Source organism: Cyclopterus lumpus, chromosome 17 (genome assembly GCF_009769545.1).
Source record: "Cyclopterus lumpus isolate fCycLum1 chromosome 17, fCycLum1.pri, whole genome shotgun sequence".
NCBI classification, from domain to species: Eukaryota; Metazoa; Chordata; class Actinopteri; order Perciformes; family Cyclopteridae; genus Cyclopterus; species Cyclopterus lumpus.
The window spans coordinates 9,168,303-9,189,018 of NC_046982.1; the positions used below are offsets into that span (position 1 = coordinate 9,168,303).

Consider the following 20,716-nt stretch of genomic DNA (forward strand, 5'->3'; position numbering starts at 1 on the left):
GGTTTGTCTGCTGAATGTGATTTCAGACGTGCATCACTGCTTCCCTCGGTGCCGACACCTTTTGAAACCTCTATTAGCAGCGTTAATTAAAATTTATTTAATTTGAGTCATCTGCTCCCATTTAAATTTCTCTAGTCACAAAGAACCATTTAAAACAACACTGTACTTATCTACCGCAGCAGATAAGACTTTGATGGGCTTTTTTGACTTGAAATGCTTAATGAGGATAATATGCAAGAGTAAAATGTAGCAGAGCAGATGAGCAGACTATTTGTGAAAAACTAGAGAGCAACAATACTCATCATTTTTTATTTTTTGTTTTGTAACAATCCACATTTGCTGTTTTTAATAATTTTATTATTTTTATACAGTATTGAAACAAAAACAAAAAATAATGTGGTGCGTTCACATTTTCCCAAGGGATTCTTTGCAAGTTTGATCTCTACAAGGGTAAAACAGTGAAAAGCTTGAAGCTGGATCCATCCATGTTAAAACTCAGGGAATAGGAAGACTGGGCCCGATTTAAAAATCATCTACAAGTTTTGATGGATTTAATTTCTGCGCCGACATTTTATTCCCAGTCATGTTCTTTTACTGTGTTTTTGTAAGGGAGGATGAATCAGGTTCCCAGCATTTGTCTTTAAAAGAAACTTCCAGTCCATGCGTAACAACAGTCCAAAGAAAAACAAACAAATCCCACCCCCACCCCCGCCCGTCCATCCAGTCTCTTCCTCCTCTCATCCACAGTTCATCTTCTATGCAACGTAGGTGTATACTTTGCGATCTTCTGGCGTCCTTGCCAAGTATTCTCTTTCTATTAGTCCTTCTATACGCTTTTTAATTACGACAGGGCTCGGAAGAAAACGTGCCCGTAGCTGCTGAGTTACCTGAAGACACAAAGCCACAACATGTAAGAAAATGCCACCCTTTCAACATTAAATTGACCTTTTAATTACATTTCTTTGCAGAACACCGTCACGATAAAGTTATTTTGAAGACGGGTAAATGCCTGGATTCAAATTGCTGTCCATTGTTCTAGAGAAACAGACCAAAATATGCATTCTCATGACGAGTTCCTTACCTCAGCCACCAGGACATTGTGCTGCATCTTCTTCCTTGACTTCATGATTCGGACAATGGCTGCCTCAATCTCATGCTTCCGGTCGTCATCCACTTTCTGCCGCGTCTCTTTCCTTTCGGGGTCGGATTCCCCTTGTTTAGCAGCAACTGGCAAAGTGGGAAACGGACAAGATGAAGTTCAGGGACCAAATGTAGGAAATGTTTTTATATTAGCAGAAAGGAAAAGTCCCACCTCATCTGTATGTCACAGTGTACCTTTGGACAGAGGATATCCTTTATTCATGTTTCTGAAGGGCTGAAACATGATGCTGGGGTATTCTGTTCATGCTAAATGGGTATCTACCGCTCAACACAACATACTGAAAATGTAGTTCCTGGAAAAGCTACTTAGTTAAGAAAATGACAGGGTGATCAACTTTAACAAGTACAGTAGGAAAGGCCCATTTATCGTACAGAAAGAACACATACTGTGTACAAACTTTGCCCACCTGTCTGTATTTTGACTCTGTGCAGTTTGGAAGTAAACTGATCATTAACTGTAAACAGGTGGCCGCTCTCAATCTCCTTAGACTTCGGCTCCTTGGTGAGAACTCTCTGTGTTGGTTTCCCACAGGCCAAAGACTGCAGCGCTCGCACCAACTCCCGTTCAGGAATATCCGTCTCCTGCTGGATCTCCTTTAGATGGGGACAGAGTGGGTGATGTGGTTGTTAAAAGGGGGACAAAGCACATTGTTCAATTCTGTCCTCACAAAAGAATGCATGCAAGTCATACAGTAAGCAAAAATAACCTCTACAAAGACAAAAAGACCAAATAGAAGAGCAAGATTATGATAGCCAATGTACGTCATGTGTGCCCACCTCGAATGTGCACTTTTCTCTGTTGTTGAAGAGCATGAGGATGGTCATCTGGAAAGTGGAGACCTGCAGTATGTGCTTGCGGGTGTTCGAGCCAGTCACCTGCGCACCTCCCACACCCACCTCTGAGCCATCCTCCTGCAGATGAAGTAGAAGGGAAGGTGAATTTAAACTTAGGAATTATACTCAACAACACCATATCTTCTTCAATGAAGTGGTTCATAAGAAAAAGGCAAATGGCATTTTTCGTCTACCTTTTTAATAGTTCCGTAGAAAGTTGCGTTTAGGTCTGCCCCGCCCATATGGTGTTGCAGTGTGAGCTGCCTACCACTGTGCTTAGCGAGGTAAAATCTGCAAAATAAAAGCCACGACTTTAGGAACAACACAGAACGACATTGAGTCTCCCTTTGTTTAGGAAAACATTTAACTGATTTAAAGAGCATTACCTTCTAAAGACTTCAAAGGCGTGTCTGGGAGAGGGGGGGATGGTGCATTTAGGTGTTGCCGACTGTGTCGGCCAGTAGCCAGTAGTTAGGACTCTTACTGTGAGGTCCACACCACTTAGAGATGCCTGAAAGAGATTAATGGACCCGTTTTTAGAATTTCTCTCAAAACACATTTTGACCTAACATGACTGAACAGGTATTACATCTCAATAACTGGTAGATAACATTCTGATGTACCACTGATTAAAGACTCACTTCAAATCCTGTAATTTACATGTTCTTCCAATATGGAACATGATTGAGTAATTTTAAAATGTAGTTCATGTTTTTACTCGTGCCTTGTCGAGAATAATTAGTTTTATTTCTCTGAAAAGGGGTCTGACGGTCTTACCGACGTGGTTTGTATGTGTTGCCTGAACTCATCCATGGTCGTGTTGGATATGGTCATGTCTCTGAACATCCCTTCCAGTTTCGTGGTGAACTGACAGCCACATTCTGTCTGCAAAGGAGAAAGACAGAACAGCGAGTTGAAACTGCTGACGGGGACTTAGAACAGGGCAATAGCAGAGGAGAAGAAAGAGCAGCACGAGATATATGAATATACCAAGCCTCGGTTACCAAAAGGTCCCTTTCTTTTACCTTGAGCTTAGAGATCATGTTCTTCTCGGAGTCGTCTGAAACACTTTTGTTGCTGAGGAGCCTGCGGCCCAGATGCTGCTTGTAATACCTTTCAAACACATCCTTCTCTTGCATATACCGGAACAACACCATGGCCTTTTCAAGGATCGACTCCACCTCCTGTTCTGTTAACTGGTCAAACAGGACAGGGTGAAAAATAATGAGGAAATGTACAGGAAAAGCAAAAAGCATAATTTTCTCGCATGGCATACAAATTAGAAATGCAAGTGATGCGTTGAAGGAAACGTCAAAGGAGACACATACCCCTTTGACACCCTTCTTGAGCTTGTCATCAATAAAGAGTGACAGGTACTCTGGTGAGCGGGAGTTGAGGTTGAGGAAATACTCAAAGTCTCCTGCTATGGTTTGTTTGAAAAGTCTGTCATTGTTGAAGGACTCGAGGAGGAAACGATCAAATCGCGTCTTCAGGTCTAGCAGGCCCTGTTGAAGAGGCAATGACAAAGAGGTGATATAATAACGACAATCATGATATCAAGTTGGGCTCGCCTAGATCTTGAAAAACAAAGTTGTGTTGAACCAGCATACCTGGATATAGTCGACAGGGTTCTTGCCCTCTCCCTCTTCTGACACTAGAGCTTTGCCTTGCTCCCTCAAGTAAGAGCTCATACACTCGCACATAGTTTTCAGGCCATTTGGCACACGACTGAACAGCTTGTACATGCATGCCAGGTCTGAGAGGGAGACATGGTGGGGAAACTTATGAGAAACAAATAGAAACTGCAGAGGAAAGGCTGAGAAAATACAACGGTGCAATTCTTAATTAAAAATAATGCAATGCTTTGACCCTCAATTCAAAATCACTATTAATTGAAAGGGAAACATCAAATCAGCAAAGATTTTACCTTCCGTCTTGCCGTTCTTGAGCATATGAACGAGGCCAGAGTTCTCCATCTCCACAATGGTCTTCATGTGCTTAGAAATGAGCTCCCTTTCCACCACCTTGACGATGGGCTCTTCTGTAGACTTGTCTAGGCAGTGCATAACTCGCTCAATCTCCTCATTGATTCTGGCCTCTACCTTCTTAATGTACACACTGGCACTGTTTTCTGCTAGGAACTTTTGGCTTTCCATCTGAAAGAGCAGATATTATGTGATTATTTATGACAAAGAAGAAAAAAAGAAAGACACCAACAACCCACCACCGACTTACCTGGAAGAATTCTGCTGACATATCTAAGAAAGGACCTTCAAAGTCTTCCTCGTATACAGACCTGCCGTCCAGGCCAAGTATCATCAGCATCTGGCAGGCGTTTCTGATGGCGCCCCTGCAATGGACGATTAAAAAAAAGTGAGCTAAAACATAGTATAGGATCAAGACAGATTGGGGAAACTTGCTGCGTGTCACCCAAGTTTTTAATTTCAACAAGAATATTGGGTATCCTGGAGCAGGCCCACAGTTACAGTAATCCTTCAGATCAAGCAGTGAAGTTGTACTCCTGCATACCGGTCGACCACCTCTCCCTTCCTCTCACGAGCAATCATGTCCAGTAACGTCTGACGTAAATGGTCTCGGATGCAACCGTAGCGCACCACCTGGTCTCTGAATATGATGAGGCCGAGGTTGTACACATTCTCCACATTGTTTTGTTGAACATAGACACGGTCCTGGGAGACGAGAGAGGGAGAACAGAGGTGAAAAATACCCTCAATACAGCACATACATATAACATGTGGAAAGGTTATTAAGAACATTTTATATCACATGTAAAACTATCCTTTAAATGTAAGTACTGCCCCAGGGCCCAAAGAGAGGCACAGTGGCTTCCAAAAAAGGTAAATATACCAGCCAAGAACAGTGAAGTCACACTTGCTGTATCTGTCTGGCACTCCACTAGAGGTCAGCAGGCAGGTAAAAACAGCAAGCTGCTCTCATTGCACAGAAGTGGTGAGTCTGTTGTAGTTAAACACCAGGACGCCAACTATCCGGGGTAAGGCCAGGACAGGAAAAAGGAGAATACAAAAGAACCCCAGGAGAGCTGTGTAGTCCCTGTACTGCCTGTGCCATTGTGCCTATCCTGAAGGCTCACTCCACTTCACTCACCCCCACAAACATTTTGGACTTGCTGCTAAAGTAAATCAACTAGTCCGGCCAGTTTTCCAAAAGCAATTAATAAATACAGCAACAGAGGCTCATTGTTAGGACCACAAATAAAACAGCATCTTTCAAAGTCCAGAATAGAATGTAGGTGAAGGGTAGCCACAAAAATAACACTTTTACAATGGAACAAGCACCATAATCCACTTGCAGAGGCAACAAAACTCATAGCACATACATAGAAATGATGTTAACATTGACATGAATAAATACAAAACAGCCACCACTGCATTGTGAAATGTTATAGGTAGTTGTACAGTAATCTATCAACAACTATAGAATAATTTAAGCAACATTTGAGTATGACAAGAAAGAACAACCGCCTATTTACCATGTACATGAGGATGTCTCTGATCATAACCATGGCAGTCTGATGGTCATTCCACGCCTGATTCAGTGTTTGCAGAAAATTATTATTTAGAGAGTTTAAGACATCTTCCCGTACCTGCAAATACAAACAGATTGACAGAATTTATGTCATATAAAGTTATTTCTGGTGTTACTGCTAAACTTTAGGTCATATTCATAAGGACAATTGTCAAATGATTTAAAGGGGTTAGGGGTGTTGATAACAGCTTTGGAGAGGAATATGTTTCTTTACTTTGTTGATGAGGTGCTCTGTGACGACCTCCCTCAGGCCTGTGTAGAGCTTCTCCCCATGTTTGTGGAGCACCATAGTGTAGGCGTTCCTGTACAGCTCCTCAAAGCTGAGCCCACTGTTGTTCTTCCTCTGGATCTCTTGGATGGCATTTTTTAGGAGGTCCCATATGTTGTTCACATACTTCTCATCCATTGTCATCTAGGAGGGAAAGAAAGATGAAAGAATGTTTACCTGAAACATGTCTATTCTTTATTATTCCCACCTGTTATAAGTAGATGACAACAGTAGTGTCAAGGATTGTTTATTGCAATACAATTAAATACAAAATAGTAGATCACTTGTTAAAAGAAAAGATCCATATGCATAACACAGGTTCAATACATGTAGTACATTGTTAATTACTAATAGTTTTGCAGCTTTCTAAAAAGGGTGCCTACAGAAACTGTCCGATTTAAAAAACATATACACACACACACACACAGACACACACACACACACACTAAGCAATCACTTTCTACCTTGCAGTGTGGACAGGGAAGATATAACTTTTGAAAGCCCAGATGTTTGATTGATGACTTTCGCAGTAAAGATTGGGTACTTAAGTGTAGCCGGAATGTACACAAGCGTCATTTATATTACTTGCAATTCCCTCTGGGATACAATGCAGGTGATGCCTTGAAGATTCTGCCTGCGTTCAGATACATTTGCAAGCATGTAGAAGGAATTTGATCAAGGATCTCAATGTAGGAGCATAGGATCAATAGCTTTGATCAACAGAGAGACATACTTAAAATCACTATTCTCCTTTTGTGTAGTCATATAAACAGCAACAAAGATAATTACAATTGATGTAATTTCTGTAAACCATCTGGCAGAAATGGATATAGTAAGGAAGTAGCTAGGCGAAAGCTAGATAAAGCTACATTGGCAATGTTGCGTGATCTTGGCTATCATTATTCAACAGAAAGCAAATAATTTGCATTACATATTGTGTTGAAGACTTGAGTCCATGGAGAATGTGCCATTGTCTTGACCACACTGCATTAAAAGCCTTACAATCCTAAAAGACAAAGCGAGTGCTGCTTGACTCCAGCAAACAGGTAACTAAAAACCCAGTTTTGAGGACTGTCAATGACGAAGGACTAAATAAGCTAATTAAAGTCAGTAAACAAAGACATAAAGACCCTTGGTGTAAACGTTGCCTCAAACTGTATCACCAAAGCTGTACAAAGAATGTAGAGAATAAACAGTCAAACAACTATTGCCTTTGCTGCGTTCAGCTTTCTGATATATTGCATTTCCAAAAGTACCAGGACCTAGTAGCCGTCCCTTTCTAGTTGTCTAACAATATATTCAATAACAATGAAGTTGTGTGGATGTCAATTTACCGTCCACAGTGCATTATTTGACTTCTTTACTCACTCTTTAAACTCGATCAAGAACCTGATCAGAACCTGACCTGAAGGGAAGACAATGTGTCAACCAGATAAAGCCACATTAAATACAGTTTCCACCAATTCAGTTGTTAGCCTCATGTTACTTGACATAGAACATATTCTGATTGGCTCCATGCATGAGGTAGAGCTACAGGTTGTACATCTGGGAGAAAGTGGTCTCTGGTTATTGATTAGTAATCAGTATTGGTATATACAAAGTTGTGAATGACTAGTAAAGAGTAACTGTGGACTGACAGTTGACCGGCCCAAATTCCAATTCAAAAATAAATTCATTAGTCAGTATTTTCAGATATCAAGATAAGCATGCATCAATAGCAACAAGAAATACAAGGTCTGGAATGGGATACATGAATATAATCCGATAATTAAAAGTGTGTTATTATATTGTGTAAGACCACTTGGTAGTGGCTACAATCTGGTTTAATGGGCTAGTCTTGCATTTGCATGGAAACTCAACATTTGAGAAAGGATTAACCGTTTTCACTTACTCGTCTGCTCACTGACTCATTCTGCCAGACACCCACTCATAAGCCTGGATATCCAACAGAAGAAAATGCACTGGTCTGTGTTTCACACGAGTTATCTCGACAAGGAATGGAAGGATGATCCAAGGGCTAGTCAACTCAAGACAAGATTGCATCTCGCGCAACGTTACAACTGCGCTCATGACAGAGTAGCTGAACACGTTATTCAGCCCAGTGATCCTCAGATGTTGATGAGATCGTTGTGTGACAGTAGTACGTTACTATCAGCAGGTTGCTAGGTTGACGTCAACAACATAAACCACCCCGGTTGACGTTACCATAGCCATGTTTACTGTAGTCTCACGTCAGGCTGAAGATGCGTTAGCTCCCAAGACTGAAGCACTACATGATAATGTGGCAATTGCCATCTATAGCAGCCGACGCCAAATGCGTGGTGCAGCGAAACACCAAGAGCCAAAAGAGCCTGCCGTTACCACGTAACGTTAACGCTAGTTGCTGACTGACCGCAACTTAGCTGGCGTCAAGTTAGCAGACATTGTCAGGCCTGCTACGCTACTTAGCTAGCTAGCTGCCGTTTGCTCGGAAGGCAATAGGGAAGGTACAGATGCTAACACTAGCTCATGTCAAACGACGATAACGGTGACAAGCCAAGGAGCGAGCACACGTTAAATAAACCGAACTGCTAATATGGCCAATGTTCTCCGGGTAATTTGTTTCGCTTACAACAGCGTTCCCTTGACAATGACATGTCTTTCTGGTTTGAGCGCCTAGCTAGGAGGTAGTTGCTAGCACAGAGACCCGTCATCCCCGTACTCGAGTCTCATAGTTAGCATATCAGCGCTCACAGAGCCGGAAAATACTCACAGGAAAGGCTCGTATCCTCATCTTGGTGTCCTTCTTGGGGCCGCCTTTGAGGTTGGACATGATTAGCGTTAGTTAGAACGACTTTCGTTTCTAAGTTGACTTAAAGACTACATGAAAGGCAGTTGCTAGTTTGCTTTCTACGCCAAGAAAGCGGCAGGGAAACTCAGTGACCTCCCCCTTCAAGAATTAGGTCTGTCTGTATGTCTGTTATGTTGTTGTCACTCGCTCTCCTCTCAGTGGTTTTTAGCTAAGGTTAGCTTGTATGCAGTGATGGCGGACGGCTGTACTCCACTGCGCAACGCCGAAATCTCGCGAGACAAAGTCTACAGGAACAGGTGCATTCCACAGGTTGATATCATATCGTGGTGGGTTACATTTGCATAAGCTAGTCACAGTGTATATTAATATTTCGACGAAAAGCTGTAAGTATTTAACAACTTTTTGTGTAAAAATAACTGTTTCAACTAAAAAAGGATTGACAAAAAAAGGCATCGAGGGGGGAGAAAAACTTTATTTGGTGATAGATAGGCCCGCGTTAACATTTTGTCCCAAATGCCAAAATAGAGCTAACGCCATGACGAACTATACTGTAGGCCTGGCCGCCATCCCACAATATGGTACTGATAACAGAAAGCAGAACGACCACTCTGTGTGAGATGGGGTCTCGTGTAACACCATTCTAACTTTCATCTTTGCTGTTTTCCAGTCTTATCGTTGTCCAACTGCACATTACGATGGTTGACCAACCTCTGGAAGATGGAATATCTTCTCACTGTCATCACGACGCTCTCTAAAAAAGAGAAGGACAAAAAAAAAAAGTATATAACCGCAAATAGGTGAGTCCAGGGAAAAGCAAGACACTTACATTTAAGGCGATTCATAAAGTAAAATGGTAATTATAAGAGATGATCAGAATATTAAACCCAGTGGCCCACGCCACAAACACTCAAGATTTATATAGAATACACAATGCCAATAATAGCTGGTCTACCTCGGCATTCTGGTGTTATGATGGGAAATGTTGCGCTCTTTCTGAGATTAGCTCCAGCAGTCCTCCTCAGGCCCATGTTCTCCAGCTCCAGCTTTTTTATTTCTGTCCGCATGGCACTGATCACCCGCAGAAGCCTCTGTTCACTATCCATGGTGCTAACTGCACACACGTCCACCCTGCCTGCATCTCTTGGAGGAATACAACCCACCAAACGACCTCATCTGACCTATACACACACACAGTTTACACATAAAGCCAAACTTAAGTGGAGAAGCCACAACATACATATAACTTGTGTGGAGACATCTATATGACCGTCTAGAAGTAGCCTATGTCCCTTTTCTTTTAAAGTTGATATTAAAGCTCAATAATGGGCCAACAAATACGAATACACAGCCAATCAAAAGTGTTTGGTCACATGATGGGGAGAGTGTTATTTTCTTCTTCGTGATCTGATGCCTACCACTTTCCTTCCAGCTGTTAAATATTCATCTACTCTGTCAACGTAAAGCAACAAAAGGTACTTGGGAGAGGCGTAACCTTTGCCAAGAGTGATCTGCTTCTCCTTTAAACTCAGACTGCCATAATGTGGCTAAAATTGACATAGAAGACCCAGATTTTGTTTAGTATGTGAGGTATATCAAAACTGACCTCTCAGTTTTCACACCAATATCCTAATTTTAGGGCTCACGCAAACAGCCATACTGCATTTACACAAATTTTAAAAAGTGCACACATATACAGTTAAGTACAATAAATAACCAGATAACTGCTGCAATGTGTGTTTGTGTTTATGTGTGTATAGTTATACATATTCTATGTATGAGCGACTTTTTATTAAGAATACCTCTGCATCATATGCTCAGTATTTAGAGGTGAGGGTGAGTTGGTGAGTGTGCGTGGCACTGCTCTGCTGCTCTCTAGTGTAGAGTAGTCCCAGCATCATGCTTAGAGATGAACCTAATACTAAGTAGGAAAGTAGGAAAGCAATGTTTTACTGACCTCTTCTGGTTAAAATTGAAATTGAAAAGGTCAAGTCTGTAGGACCTCTGTCTACAACTAACAATGATGTCACTCCTTGAGCTGAACACACTCTGATAACACTTCTCTATCACACCTTCCATATAGGTTTGCTTTAGATTGATTTATGTGTGCCATAGACACATTAACACGTTAAGAATAATAATAGTTGATTCACTGAGGGTATGAGCTCATAAAGGTAGTATTATTTAGATGCACAACATCTTTACTGACAAAAACAAAAGATTATAATATTGCAAGGATGATATTTTTGCCAGTCATAGATGGATAGTATGACACATTCTTTCTCGCACCATCTAATGCAGTTAAACATTTCACCAGTGGGTGTTTCTGTAAACCCTTCAGAGGGTTCTACCTAGTACTCAACGTCAAGGGTTGTACATAGACTCATCTGTGAAAGGTTCCACCCACAGCCCCCTATGCAAGGTTCTACAGAGAATGTTTTATAGTGTAATGTTCCACCCAGAACCCTCTCTGGAAGGTTATATGTATACAACTTTCTGTTATATACTCCAGTAATCTTAAAAGCCTTGGGCCTCATGACGTAGCAGGTCACGCTTTGCCATTTGGTCGCATTTGTCGCTCGCAGTGTAAACATAACGTAAGAGTGCAGATACCACCCTTGTGTGTGTGTGTGTGTTCAGAGGTCATGTAAGTGTTATTGTGGAGGTGAGCAAACTTTATATCATGGGCTAATTACATATGACCATATCCTACTTATCCAAAAAGATAAAAACACATTTACAGTATAATATTTAGTGACACATCGTCCTATAACTTCACTTGGTGAGATTGCAAACAGACTGCTGTGTCACATATTTGAGCAGCCGAGTGTCTTGACAACACATCACATGCTCTACGTTTCTCCCATTCCACTCTGTGGTGTGTAAGCTGTTTGTCTGCTGATAACAAGCCCCTCATCAACTAAGAGATAAACTGCATGCTGCTGTCGAGACAGCCAACACAAGATAATGAAACCTACATGCCAGAAATGTAAGCTAGCTGTGGAAATGAAGACTCTGCTGAGTGAAAGACATCTACATTATTGTCATACGTCATCTATTGCAACCGCAATAACGACAGCATTAATTAAAAAAATGGTTGAACATTTACTCTTGTGGCCACATATCATACCCAAGATGCCCAGCAGGTGGCGTCAGCTGTGGTGTGAGTTTAACAAATGTGGCCTAATGTGGTGTAGCTTCAGCACATGACGTCCCCTCAGCAGCAGGATAAACCCAAAGGACACCAGCATAAAGTGGTGCATTTAAAAGCAGAGGTAATTGATTTTTTTTGCAAGTGATTACAGAAGCAGAATTTAATACACTGCTTTTGATTTCAGCTCTGTCCATCGCTGCGTCTTGCTTTGCAAACATGACACCAGAGGCTCAGGACAAATGCGGCTCCCTTCAGAATTCCACACTCATCATTTTAGCCAAGTTGCTGTTGACCCGGCGCCAACACCACAAAACAGGACAAGTAATTTAATTTGCCACTGCTGGCGACCTTGAAGCATTGAATGTAGGCTACCAGAATCCCAATAGGGAGGCTTGAAGAAAACATCCTGGGAGCTGAAATAGGGGTCAGGCTGTTCTGCCTGTAGCATCACACACACACACAGTCTCTTCACCTCTACATGAATACTTGTCCTTCAGGTTTGCATTAAGAATATAAAGGTGTTAAGGTACTGTGACAGATAATGTGATCATATTACCAATTGATTGCTTAATTTTAGCTTAACCATCTGTAATTATTACATCAACATCATAATGACCCAAATTCAAAAATGTCAGTCAAGGCCAATACTATTGCTGCTCTAAATCTGGACCTTTTCATGGCATACAATCTGCAAAAATAGTATGCAGTGCATTTTTTTCTAAAATATTGAACCATCCTCAATAGTAAAAAAAAAAAAAAGACTTTAGTTGCCTTCAAAAACTCAGTCATGGCAACATATGATCTGACTGGCCTCATACGAGGCCAATATGACCTAATACTTTTCAAGACGTACCCCTACGTAAGCTTTATATGTCACAGACAAGGATAACATTATGACTCATTGGATATGTATGTCACACTGGAGTCTAGAAAGTATCACCTCCCCGTATGAGAGGCTCTATAAAACAAATGGCATAGGAGGGCAGGAGAAAAGTAGAACACATCTTCTTTTATGATGTGATACATGCCAAGGATGTCTCATGGTACTTCTCTCTTGTTATGTTTGCAAATCTCAGGAGGTATGTGACAAGACGGGATATTTTGATGCGTTGGCATCTCTGTTGATAAGATCACATTCCTTAAAATCTGAGCACGTTTCGAAAAATCCTTGCATAATCTGATCTTTCAGAAATTGCTTTGTCATTTTGTGTTCATGCTGCCATTTTGTCTCTGTGACATGTCACCGCAATGATTAAATGACATTAAGAGGTTGGCTCAACTCTCAAACCTCTGAGTTACTTTTTAACGTGTCTTACGTGCAGACACATTCCCAATACCATCGCTCATCACCCAGAGGGAACAAATAGACCAATGTCCTCCACCATGTGATGTGATCTGAACATAATTGCAGGCATAACTTGTTGCCCTGTTGAGGGGACATCTTAAATCACCCTGGTGAAAATATCTTAGGTCAGAATTCAATAATGGTCGTAAAATCTAAATATAAGCCCCCAGGGACTAAGTTGTTTCCCAGAGCGCTGCTGTAGCTGTCTGGCAGAAACACACACAGGGTAGTAAGGCTTGAGAGTGGAGCCGTTACCATTTGCAAGAGATTGAGATTATTTGCGTAATATTTGTGAAATGTTGCAATAAAAAAGGACTATTGAATCCTTTGCTATGCGTCCTTGTCTTCCGGCGTGCCAGTGTTTCACATAGAGACCTGTAGGTTTTCCAGCCGCTCTTTAATGACATAGCTCATGGCCACAGTCCTATCCAACAGCCTTCATTATGACTCCGTAATCATAGGCTACATTTTGTTTTTCTTTTCCTCTCCACTCTGTCTACCCATGGGCCTCTGCCTCTCACCCCCTCTGTGTGTGCTCCTCTGAGCACGACCAATCCAGTAGTGAGCAAGAGCCGCTACTGGAGAAAGTGTTTGTTGACTTTTCGGCACAGACTGGTGCTCTGTAGGAGAGCAGTCTGTTATTTATGGCTCAGGCTTCTGTGATTGGTTGAGGAGGGATATAATTATGTCTGGCACTCAGCTTAGCTAGTTTTAGAATTACAATAGGTCCCATGTCAAGTTCATTGGTTGCCATGATACTAAGTGGAGGGTCTTGTACTCTATGGAAAATGTTTTTGACATATACCTGTGTCTGGCGGTTGAACCCTTTTAACCCTTAGCACGATGAGGTTACTTAACACTGGGGAATATAATATAGAATATAAGATAATAATTCACTACTGATTTATATGAGATGCGATACCGTCCGTGAATTTGTGTGTGTCGAATTTTCACAATTTTTCACAGAAGGATGAAAGGAGGACTGTGAATTTTGTTGCCCCATCACTCACATTGAAAGCGCTTTTGAACGCGGATCTCTTAAACCCCAGTAATTAAACAGACTGTCACGCGGCGGGAACTGTGGAGGAGGACTCGGACACAGAGTGGAGATTTAACTAACCGTATATTTATTCCATAACAAAAAATCACAGGGAAAAAACCTGGAAACAACTAACAAAAAATCACAGGGAAAAAAACCTGGAAATGACTAACGCTAGGTTCCTGGACATGACCATGACTAGGCGTGTGTGCAGGACGAGGGATGAGACACACTGGCACAGGACAAGGGGAGACACAGACTATAAGTACACATGAGGGAAGTGGGGAAACAGGTGGACACAATCAGGAATCAGGGAAGACATCAGACTGGTGACACAAGAGGAAGGGCACGGAACCTGAAACGAAAGAAGAGTTAATTTCCAAAATAAAACAGGAAGTCACAAAACAAACATGGAGACAGGACAAAAACCCAACCTGACATACAGGTGTGACACAGACGCATGATTACAGCAAGCAGACACAGTTCCAATGGTCATTGACACCAGACTGTTGTTTTAGGACAGATTAGAAACACTGTGGACCTGTCCTTTAACCTCTTCATGTAGCATAGGTGTAGCCTGTTAGCCCAGAGGGTGCATTACACACCAGGGTTACGGGTGAATTAAATGACATGCAGTGTACATTAGCTGTATTTACATTGTTGCTATTTGTGTATAAATATACCTCTAAATATAGCCACATTTTCAGTATATATATAGCATTGTGATAAATAGTGTGCATTTGATATTTGACTACTTCAATAATAAATTAAAATACAATTCCCAGCCATATTGTTTCTCATATAAAGAAAAGAGATTCAATTAATTGATTCAAACTGATCTTTTTCATAGATAAAAATAAGCTGCATACTTTCACCGATCTTTTCATCTAAAGTTATCTTAAAAGAAATGAGCAAAGCATAACTATTGGAAGAGATGATATTTCCCAGAGCAGTTGGATGACTAAAACAGGACTTAACGTGGTTTCAAACAACCGGAGTAGTTGTTTATTATTAATTCACGTCTGTGTACCACTGGCTGTTATCTGAATGTGCTGGATACACGGGTACAACTTCAATACCAACAGAAGACTGCAATGTAATGTTTTATTGATGTCACTCAATAGCCTCGAGTTAGGATTTAACTGCATGTTTAGGTGATGATGGTTAGTGAGCTCATCATTCACATCGAGGAGCTGCAAAGACTTCCAGTAAACTTTACTGCATATACAGTAGAGGTGAGAAGGCCAAAGTGGGCTGGAAGTCGCTGGAAGAGGCAGGAGAGCAACCATCGTACCTCCATGAATAATTCTCGTTATGAAAACCGTTACGAATGGATCGTAGCCTTTATCTCCTCATTATGCAGGGTGGTCAGACGGGAACCTTGAGTAGACTAATGGGATAGTGTCAGTCTGAATCCAGGGTTATTTCACACACTTGCAGTAAAACGGCAGCCCTGTATTGGTGTGCTCCCCACAGTAGGTGGGAGGCGAAGATGAGACTTAGTCTCTCCGGTATAGATAATCCTATTGTGTATTCTATACCATGGCTTATGTGATCACTGTCTTCTATAATACATGTGTAGTCATATCACAAGTAGGAAACAAGAGGACGGGAAGGGAGTGGACGCTCAATGAGTAATCCTCATCTAATCCATTTATTTTAAATACATGGGCTGCCACGGTTAATAAATAGCAATGTGTCCATCATTTTCACGAGTACCACAGCCTCCTTTTACTTATTAGTCTTTTTAAGAAAACACAATTACATGTTAAACAATGGGAGTAATATCAATAACAATAACAGTATGATAATTAAATAGGCCCCACAGTGCATGTTCTGACTTTTAGACCGAGGTAATGATTCAAATGGAGCGTCCATATCACAAATGTTTGACTGTCACCTCTCTCTGTCTCTCTCTCTCTCTCTCTCTCCAGGTACTTAGTGTAGCTCGGATTGCTGTAATGCCACTTGCAGACTGCAGAGTCCAGGGAGTCCTAAAAAGGGAAGGAGTCTCACTCTGATTCCTGGCAGCTTGTGGAGCAGGGGAGGCTAAATTAGGCCTGGTTTCATTGACTTCCAATCCCCAGAGTCTCAGCAGCCCTGCAGCCCAGCGGAGGAGAGATGGTGCTCAGGGCCTCTGGTGCTCTCTCAGAGCTTCTCCAGACACTGCCTGGGTAGGTTAAAGTGCCAGATGGAGAGATGATGTTGCTCGGCTTGAGATGAGAGGTTGCATCTCCTGATACATTTCTGAGTAAATGGAAAAGAAACCATGGATAACATGAAAGGTTCTGTGATGGTTAGCATTTTAAAACCAATAAATCACCAGATACACTTTATTTCTAATTACTGTAAACAAACAACACAATATGCTCTGTTGTTTTCTTTGCAAAAATAAATCTGCTCTACTGCTGTATGGCAGGAGTCCCAACCTTTTTGGTTTTTGACCCCTTAAAATGTGGCTATGGCCTCAGTGTTAAACTGTAACAACATGCAGAATATTTTTAAATATGTGGTCTCATATTTGGAAAACACAATAACACTGGCATGAGTCAGAGCGTGCAACTTGGCTGGACCTTTTGTGATTATGGTAAACATGCCACGGTTTCATAATTTATTTAATCATGATGTATCACTTCCAACAAAAGAAGTGCTTTTCGCCATTATGTGGCACATTACATGCAACCTGCTCAGTATGTTTGTTTCTTTTTCTGCTGATAAAATGCTTGTCCGCCTCCCACTCTCCACTGCTCTTTACTCTTTGCTGTGATGTCCAGTGTGATTGACCGCGTCTCTTCCTCTGTGCTGGCAGTCGCAGACAGGTGCTGAGTGCTGCTGAGTGTTGCTGTATGTGCGGGCTTCAGGGGCCTGGTTCAACATTCCAGTGATAGTTTGATCGACACAGACCTTGGGGGGTGTGAGAGGAGGAGGCCAAATGCCCGCACCGACTTCACAGTCGACGTACTTAGGGGGTAAGTGAAATCCACGGCTGGATTGTGATAACATACTGCAAGTCCTGTTTCTTTTAAAGCACCATGAGAGCAGCCTTTGCAGCACCCCACTTCCTGATTTAAAAAGCCGTTTCACTGCTTATCTCTCAGGCTGCAAACTTCATGTCACAGGCACTTCCTCTTTTCACACACTCACAGGCTGCGAGCATGCATATGTGTGTCTGTGTGCGCGTACACGTTACACACAACGTGCAAACAGTTGTGAGTCTGGGGGGGTGAGAGGAAGTTGTAAAAAAAAAAAAGAGAATGCAGAGAGAGGCGGGGAATAACAAGGTGACCATATTTGGCATCAGTAGATAATGCAAGCAGAAGATGCAAATGAGATAAGAGTGGTTGTCATGGAGACTTGGTGTTGCGCAGTGATGGTTCGTTGTAAACCTGACCACATTTGCGGTATGGCCGTTGCCAGGCAGAAGGTGCTATTATGAGAGGGAGAGAATGATGAGAGTAAGAGAAGGAGAAGAACAGAGAAATGAAGATGTTAGTTCATCCCATGGTGCATTGCGTTAGTGTGACCTATGTTGAAGTGACTTTGTCTGTCCCAGTGGCGCGTCAGCAATAGACAGACACACACGCACACAGGTAAGCTCCCTGGCTTTCTGTCAGATTGATTTCTGTTGACAATTTTTAAATACTTTTGGTTTTATTCTGTGTTTTGTATATATTTGTTATATAAGATTTCAAAATTGTGCAATTAGGAATGAGTCCCTTCTTTCAACAAGATACTTTTTCTCTGATATGTAAATTAGCGTGTCAGTTTTAGGAAAACCATTACCAAATACTGCAAAAAACACCATTTGCAGTATTTTTTCTTTTTATCCAAATGTGTAAAGAGATATCAAGTTTGTAAGAAGTTTGGGATGTAAGGAGAGTTTATTTTATAGTCGCAGCAGTATATCTGCAGTTTACATTCAGTCAAAAAAATTGCCCGAAGCTGGAGTGAAAGGCCTCTTTGCGTAGGGTGTTTCCATTCGTTTTTATTTTATCTCCAAGATAAGCTTCAAGCTTGAATGGTGCGCACACACACACACACACACACACACACACACACACACACACACACACACACAGATACACACACTCACAATGGTGTCAGATGGGGACAAAACTGCTATTTCCTCTCTCTGTGTTTCAAACCTGACGGCGTGTATTGCACCTGCTTCCCCTCACTGCGTCAGAGTGGAGGGAAGTTAAGAGTAATCGTAAAGAGTACAAGTACACAGCAGGGAAATGTGACTGCAAGTGTGCTCACGAGAAGATGAGTTATTATGAGCAGACACACATTTTGTACCATTTTCATGGACATATTTACTAATGTGTAGCACATTTCTATGATTATGTGGCATACTCTGCCGTATTCTGAGGCAACACATGAGCAGAAGTTGTTTCAAGTGTAGCAATGACCTCAAAGCAAAAGAACTATGGTGAAATGGCCGACTTTGAATGCAGCTCCTTGCTTTGGGCCTTCCCGCAAGACTGTGTACTGTTGCAGTTGTTGCTGTGATGGTCTGTAATGGGAGTGTAATGTGTATTTGCGGCCTTAGTGATAGATGAGCCGTCAGAGTTTGGCACACAAAAGCTCTGGGACATTTCCTCAGTGGAGTGAGAGTTCGCATCAGCCAGCCAGTCACATTTGCAGAGTGCTGGGAAATAGCAGAGCACTGAGATGATAGGGAAGCTTAAAGGTGGAAAGTTGCATTCATCAGGGAGGAGGGAGAGAAAATATGGATCCACGAAGGTGAGGAGTTAGGATTTAATGGCTTGCAGAGGGGTCACCCATGCCAAACTGTGTTGGTTTAGGGTTCATGTGATCCATACAGAATAGAGGGTTATGGAGCCTCCTTGTAAAATGACTCTTTTAATCTACCCTTCAGCAATACAGCACCTCACTTACATTTGTATGACTTGCGAAAGACGGATAATAAATAGGAATGATCAAAACCGATGTAACAAATTGCTAACATTATAAGGGTGACTTTCTCCCCGTGACTAGTTCACTGATCTTGATGTGTGAAATCGGTGGAATTCCCCTTTAACTACACCACATACGCATACAGACCACTTCCTGTTTTCAGTTGGTTACGTATGTGAATAGTTTACTCAACCTGTGCTTTGCTCATACCTATACAGCCTTACGTACTCATTAATCTGCTCTAGAGAACAACAGTCACACCATCCTCTAAAATGTAAGACTTGTTTCACTTCAAAGAAAGAAGAAAAAAAAAATGAGGAAAGGCGAAATGGGCCCCTCCATTTGATCAGATCATATGCAGAATAAACCTTGTAGAACTGAATGAGCAAACCATCTGGTAACTGCAACGCTGGCTTTATATTCATGCCTCTGATTGGACTCGGGGGGAATATGGATCAGCTGGTTGTGACAAATAGAAAAAAAGGTTGTGGCTGTTCAGGGGAAATTTAGTGGACTTTAGTGATTAAAACACTGACTCATAGTGTACGAAGAGTGATAATGACTTGGAAATCTGGACCATCAGGACAGAGTGAAAGAAAGACGCAGAGACAGAAAGGAGCAGAAGACTGGCAAACACTCAGCTGCAGAGGGGAAATTCCACGTCAGTGTCTGAGTTTCGCAGAAAGACCAGATCTTTGGAGGCTTTGCTAATGTGTTTCCTGTCGAGCCGCAACAACATCAATCACCATGTTTCTACATTATGGGTCAAGGAAACCTGTATTTGGAGGTTAGAGTAACCTGCTGCTTTCATTGATCAGCAGTCAAACTGATTGGTCTGCTAATCTAAAAGACACACTGTATGTGTTCTAGCAGGGCTGTTTTCCATAGTTGGAAATAGATCTCCGCCTATCACTAACGAATGACAGTTGGAAATAGATCAAGTCATGCCGTTGGATGCTAATAATAGCACTGTCTATCAAAATCAACTCAGAAAAATAGTACTCTGAGTACACCAGAATACTGGCTAGGTAAAGGATTAGCACTGCAGCTGGAGGCTCTACCACAGATTGTCACCTGGGGTTTAAGGACCTGCTGTGTAAATTAGAGATAACTTATCACCAGTTGTATATTAAACAGCAATAAACACTGTTCCAGAGAGGGAAGGAATGGGTGAAACAGACAGACAGGTGTGACAATCGTACATAGGAGAAGCAATGGGATATGAGGTTTTTTCTTTTGCTCTATTATACAAACATGGGCTTGCATTTCCTTTTCAGCTGCAGTGTCTGGAATTCTCTTTTGTAAATGAAAATACTTTTCAAAGCTTTTTTTCAGTCCAGCCAGCATTATGCACAAAGCACTTTCTCCTTGATTAAAGTCAAATGAAGTAAGTCATCGACAACAGGATCAGACAGAAAAATTGGCGTCAGTGCACAGCTCAAAATCTGTAAAGATTCCTGCCGATGCCAAGGTCACTATCTTCACTAGTGTGGCATCGGGTCCAAATCAGATTCTTGGAGGCTCATTTCGCCTCTCGGGCTTTCCCATGGAGGCAATGGTTGTGGCGGCAGATGCCTTGAGTCAACAGCAATACAGGAAAGTTGGCAGCAGCAGTTGCCTCAATGTTGACTCGTTTTGCC

General features: G+C 41.8%; 2 protein-coding genes across 32 annotated transcripts in view; one reads left to right on the forward strand and one right to left on the reverse strand.

Annotated features, from left to right (window-relative positions):
* Nucleotides 1–335: 335 nt before the first annotated feature.
* Nucleotides 336–8,895, reverse strand: LOC117745958 (cullin-3-B-like). Of its 2 annotated transcripts, none has more exons than XM_034554601.1 (16): nucleotides 8,583–8,895; nucleotides 5,777–5,974; nucleotides 5,507–5,620; nucleotides 4,525–4,685; nucleotides 4,231–4,345; nucleotides 3,923–4,151; nucleotides 3,606–3,751; nucleotides 3,324–3,500; nucleotides 3,021–3,191; nucleotides 2,773–2,880; nucleotides 2,382–2,506; nucleotides 2,190–2,286; nucleotides 1,939–2,073; nucleotides 1,569–1,755; nucleotides 1,082–1,227; nucleotides 336–887 (listed from the first exon to the last, which is right to left on the reverse strand). In XM_034554601.1, the coding sequence occupies exons 1-16, from the start codon at nucleotides 8,640–8,642 to the stop codon at nucleotides 756–758; spliced, it is 2,301 nt and encodes a 766-aa protein (XP_034410492.1). In that variant the 5' UTR covers nucleotides 8,643–8,895; the 3' UTR covers nucleotides 336–755. The 2 variants fall into 2 exon arrangements, with proteins under 2 accessions (XP_034410492.1, XP_034410493.1); XM_034554602.1 differs by lacking the exon at nucleotides 8,583–8,895 and adding an exon at nucleotides 7,722–7,961.
* An 8,094-nt stretch (nucleotides 8,896–16,989) lies between these two features.
* mbnl1 (muscleblind-like splicing regulator 1) overlaps nucleotides 16,990–20,716 on the forward strand; it is a 39,700-nt gene continuing 35,973 nt past the window's right edge. For 4 of the 30 annotated variants that reach the window (XM_034554617.1, XM_034554624.1, XM_034554647.1 and 1 more), the window contains exon 1: nucleotides 17,492–17,746. The gene's annotated coding sequence lies outside the window, so the exon portion shown is untranslated. Of the gene's footprint in view, nucleotides 17,126–17,481; nucleotides 17,747–20,716 lie in introns of those variants that run through there. The other 26 variants (XM_034554627.1, XM_034554638.1, XM_034554649.1 and 23 more) reach the window with 14 other exon arrangements.

Coding starts and splice junctions, on each gene's coding strand:
- LOC117745958 (XM_034554601.1), bottom strand. CDS start 8,642: ATGTCCAACCTCAAAGGCGGCCCCAAGAAGGACACCAAGATGAGGATA. Junction 4,152..4,230: donor TGTCAGCAGAATTCTTCCAG/GTAAGTCGGTGG, acceptor CTGCTCTTTCAG/ATGGAAAGCCAAAAGTTCCT. Junction 3,192..3,323: donor TCAAGAAGGGTGTCAAAGGG/GTATGTGTCTCC, acceptor CTGTTTGACCAG/TTAACAGAACAGGAGGTGGA.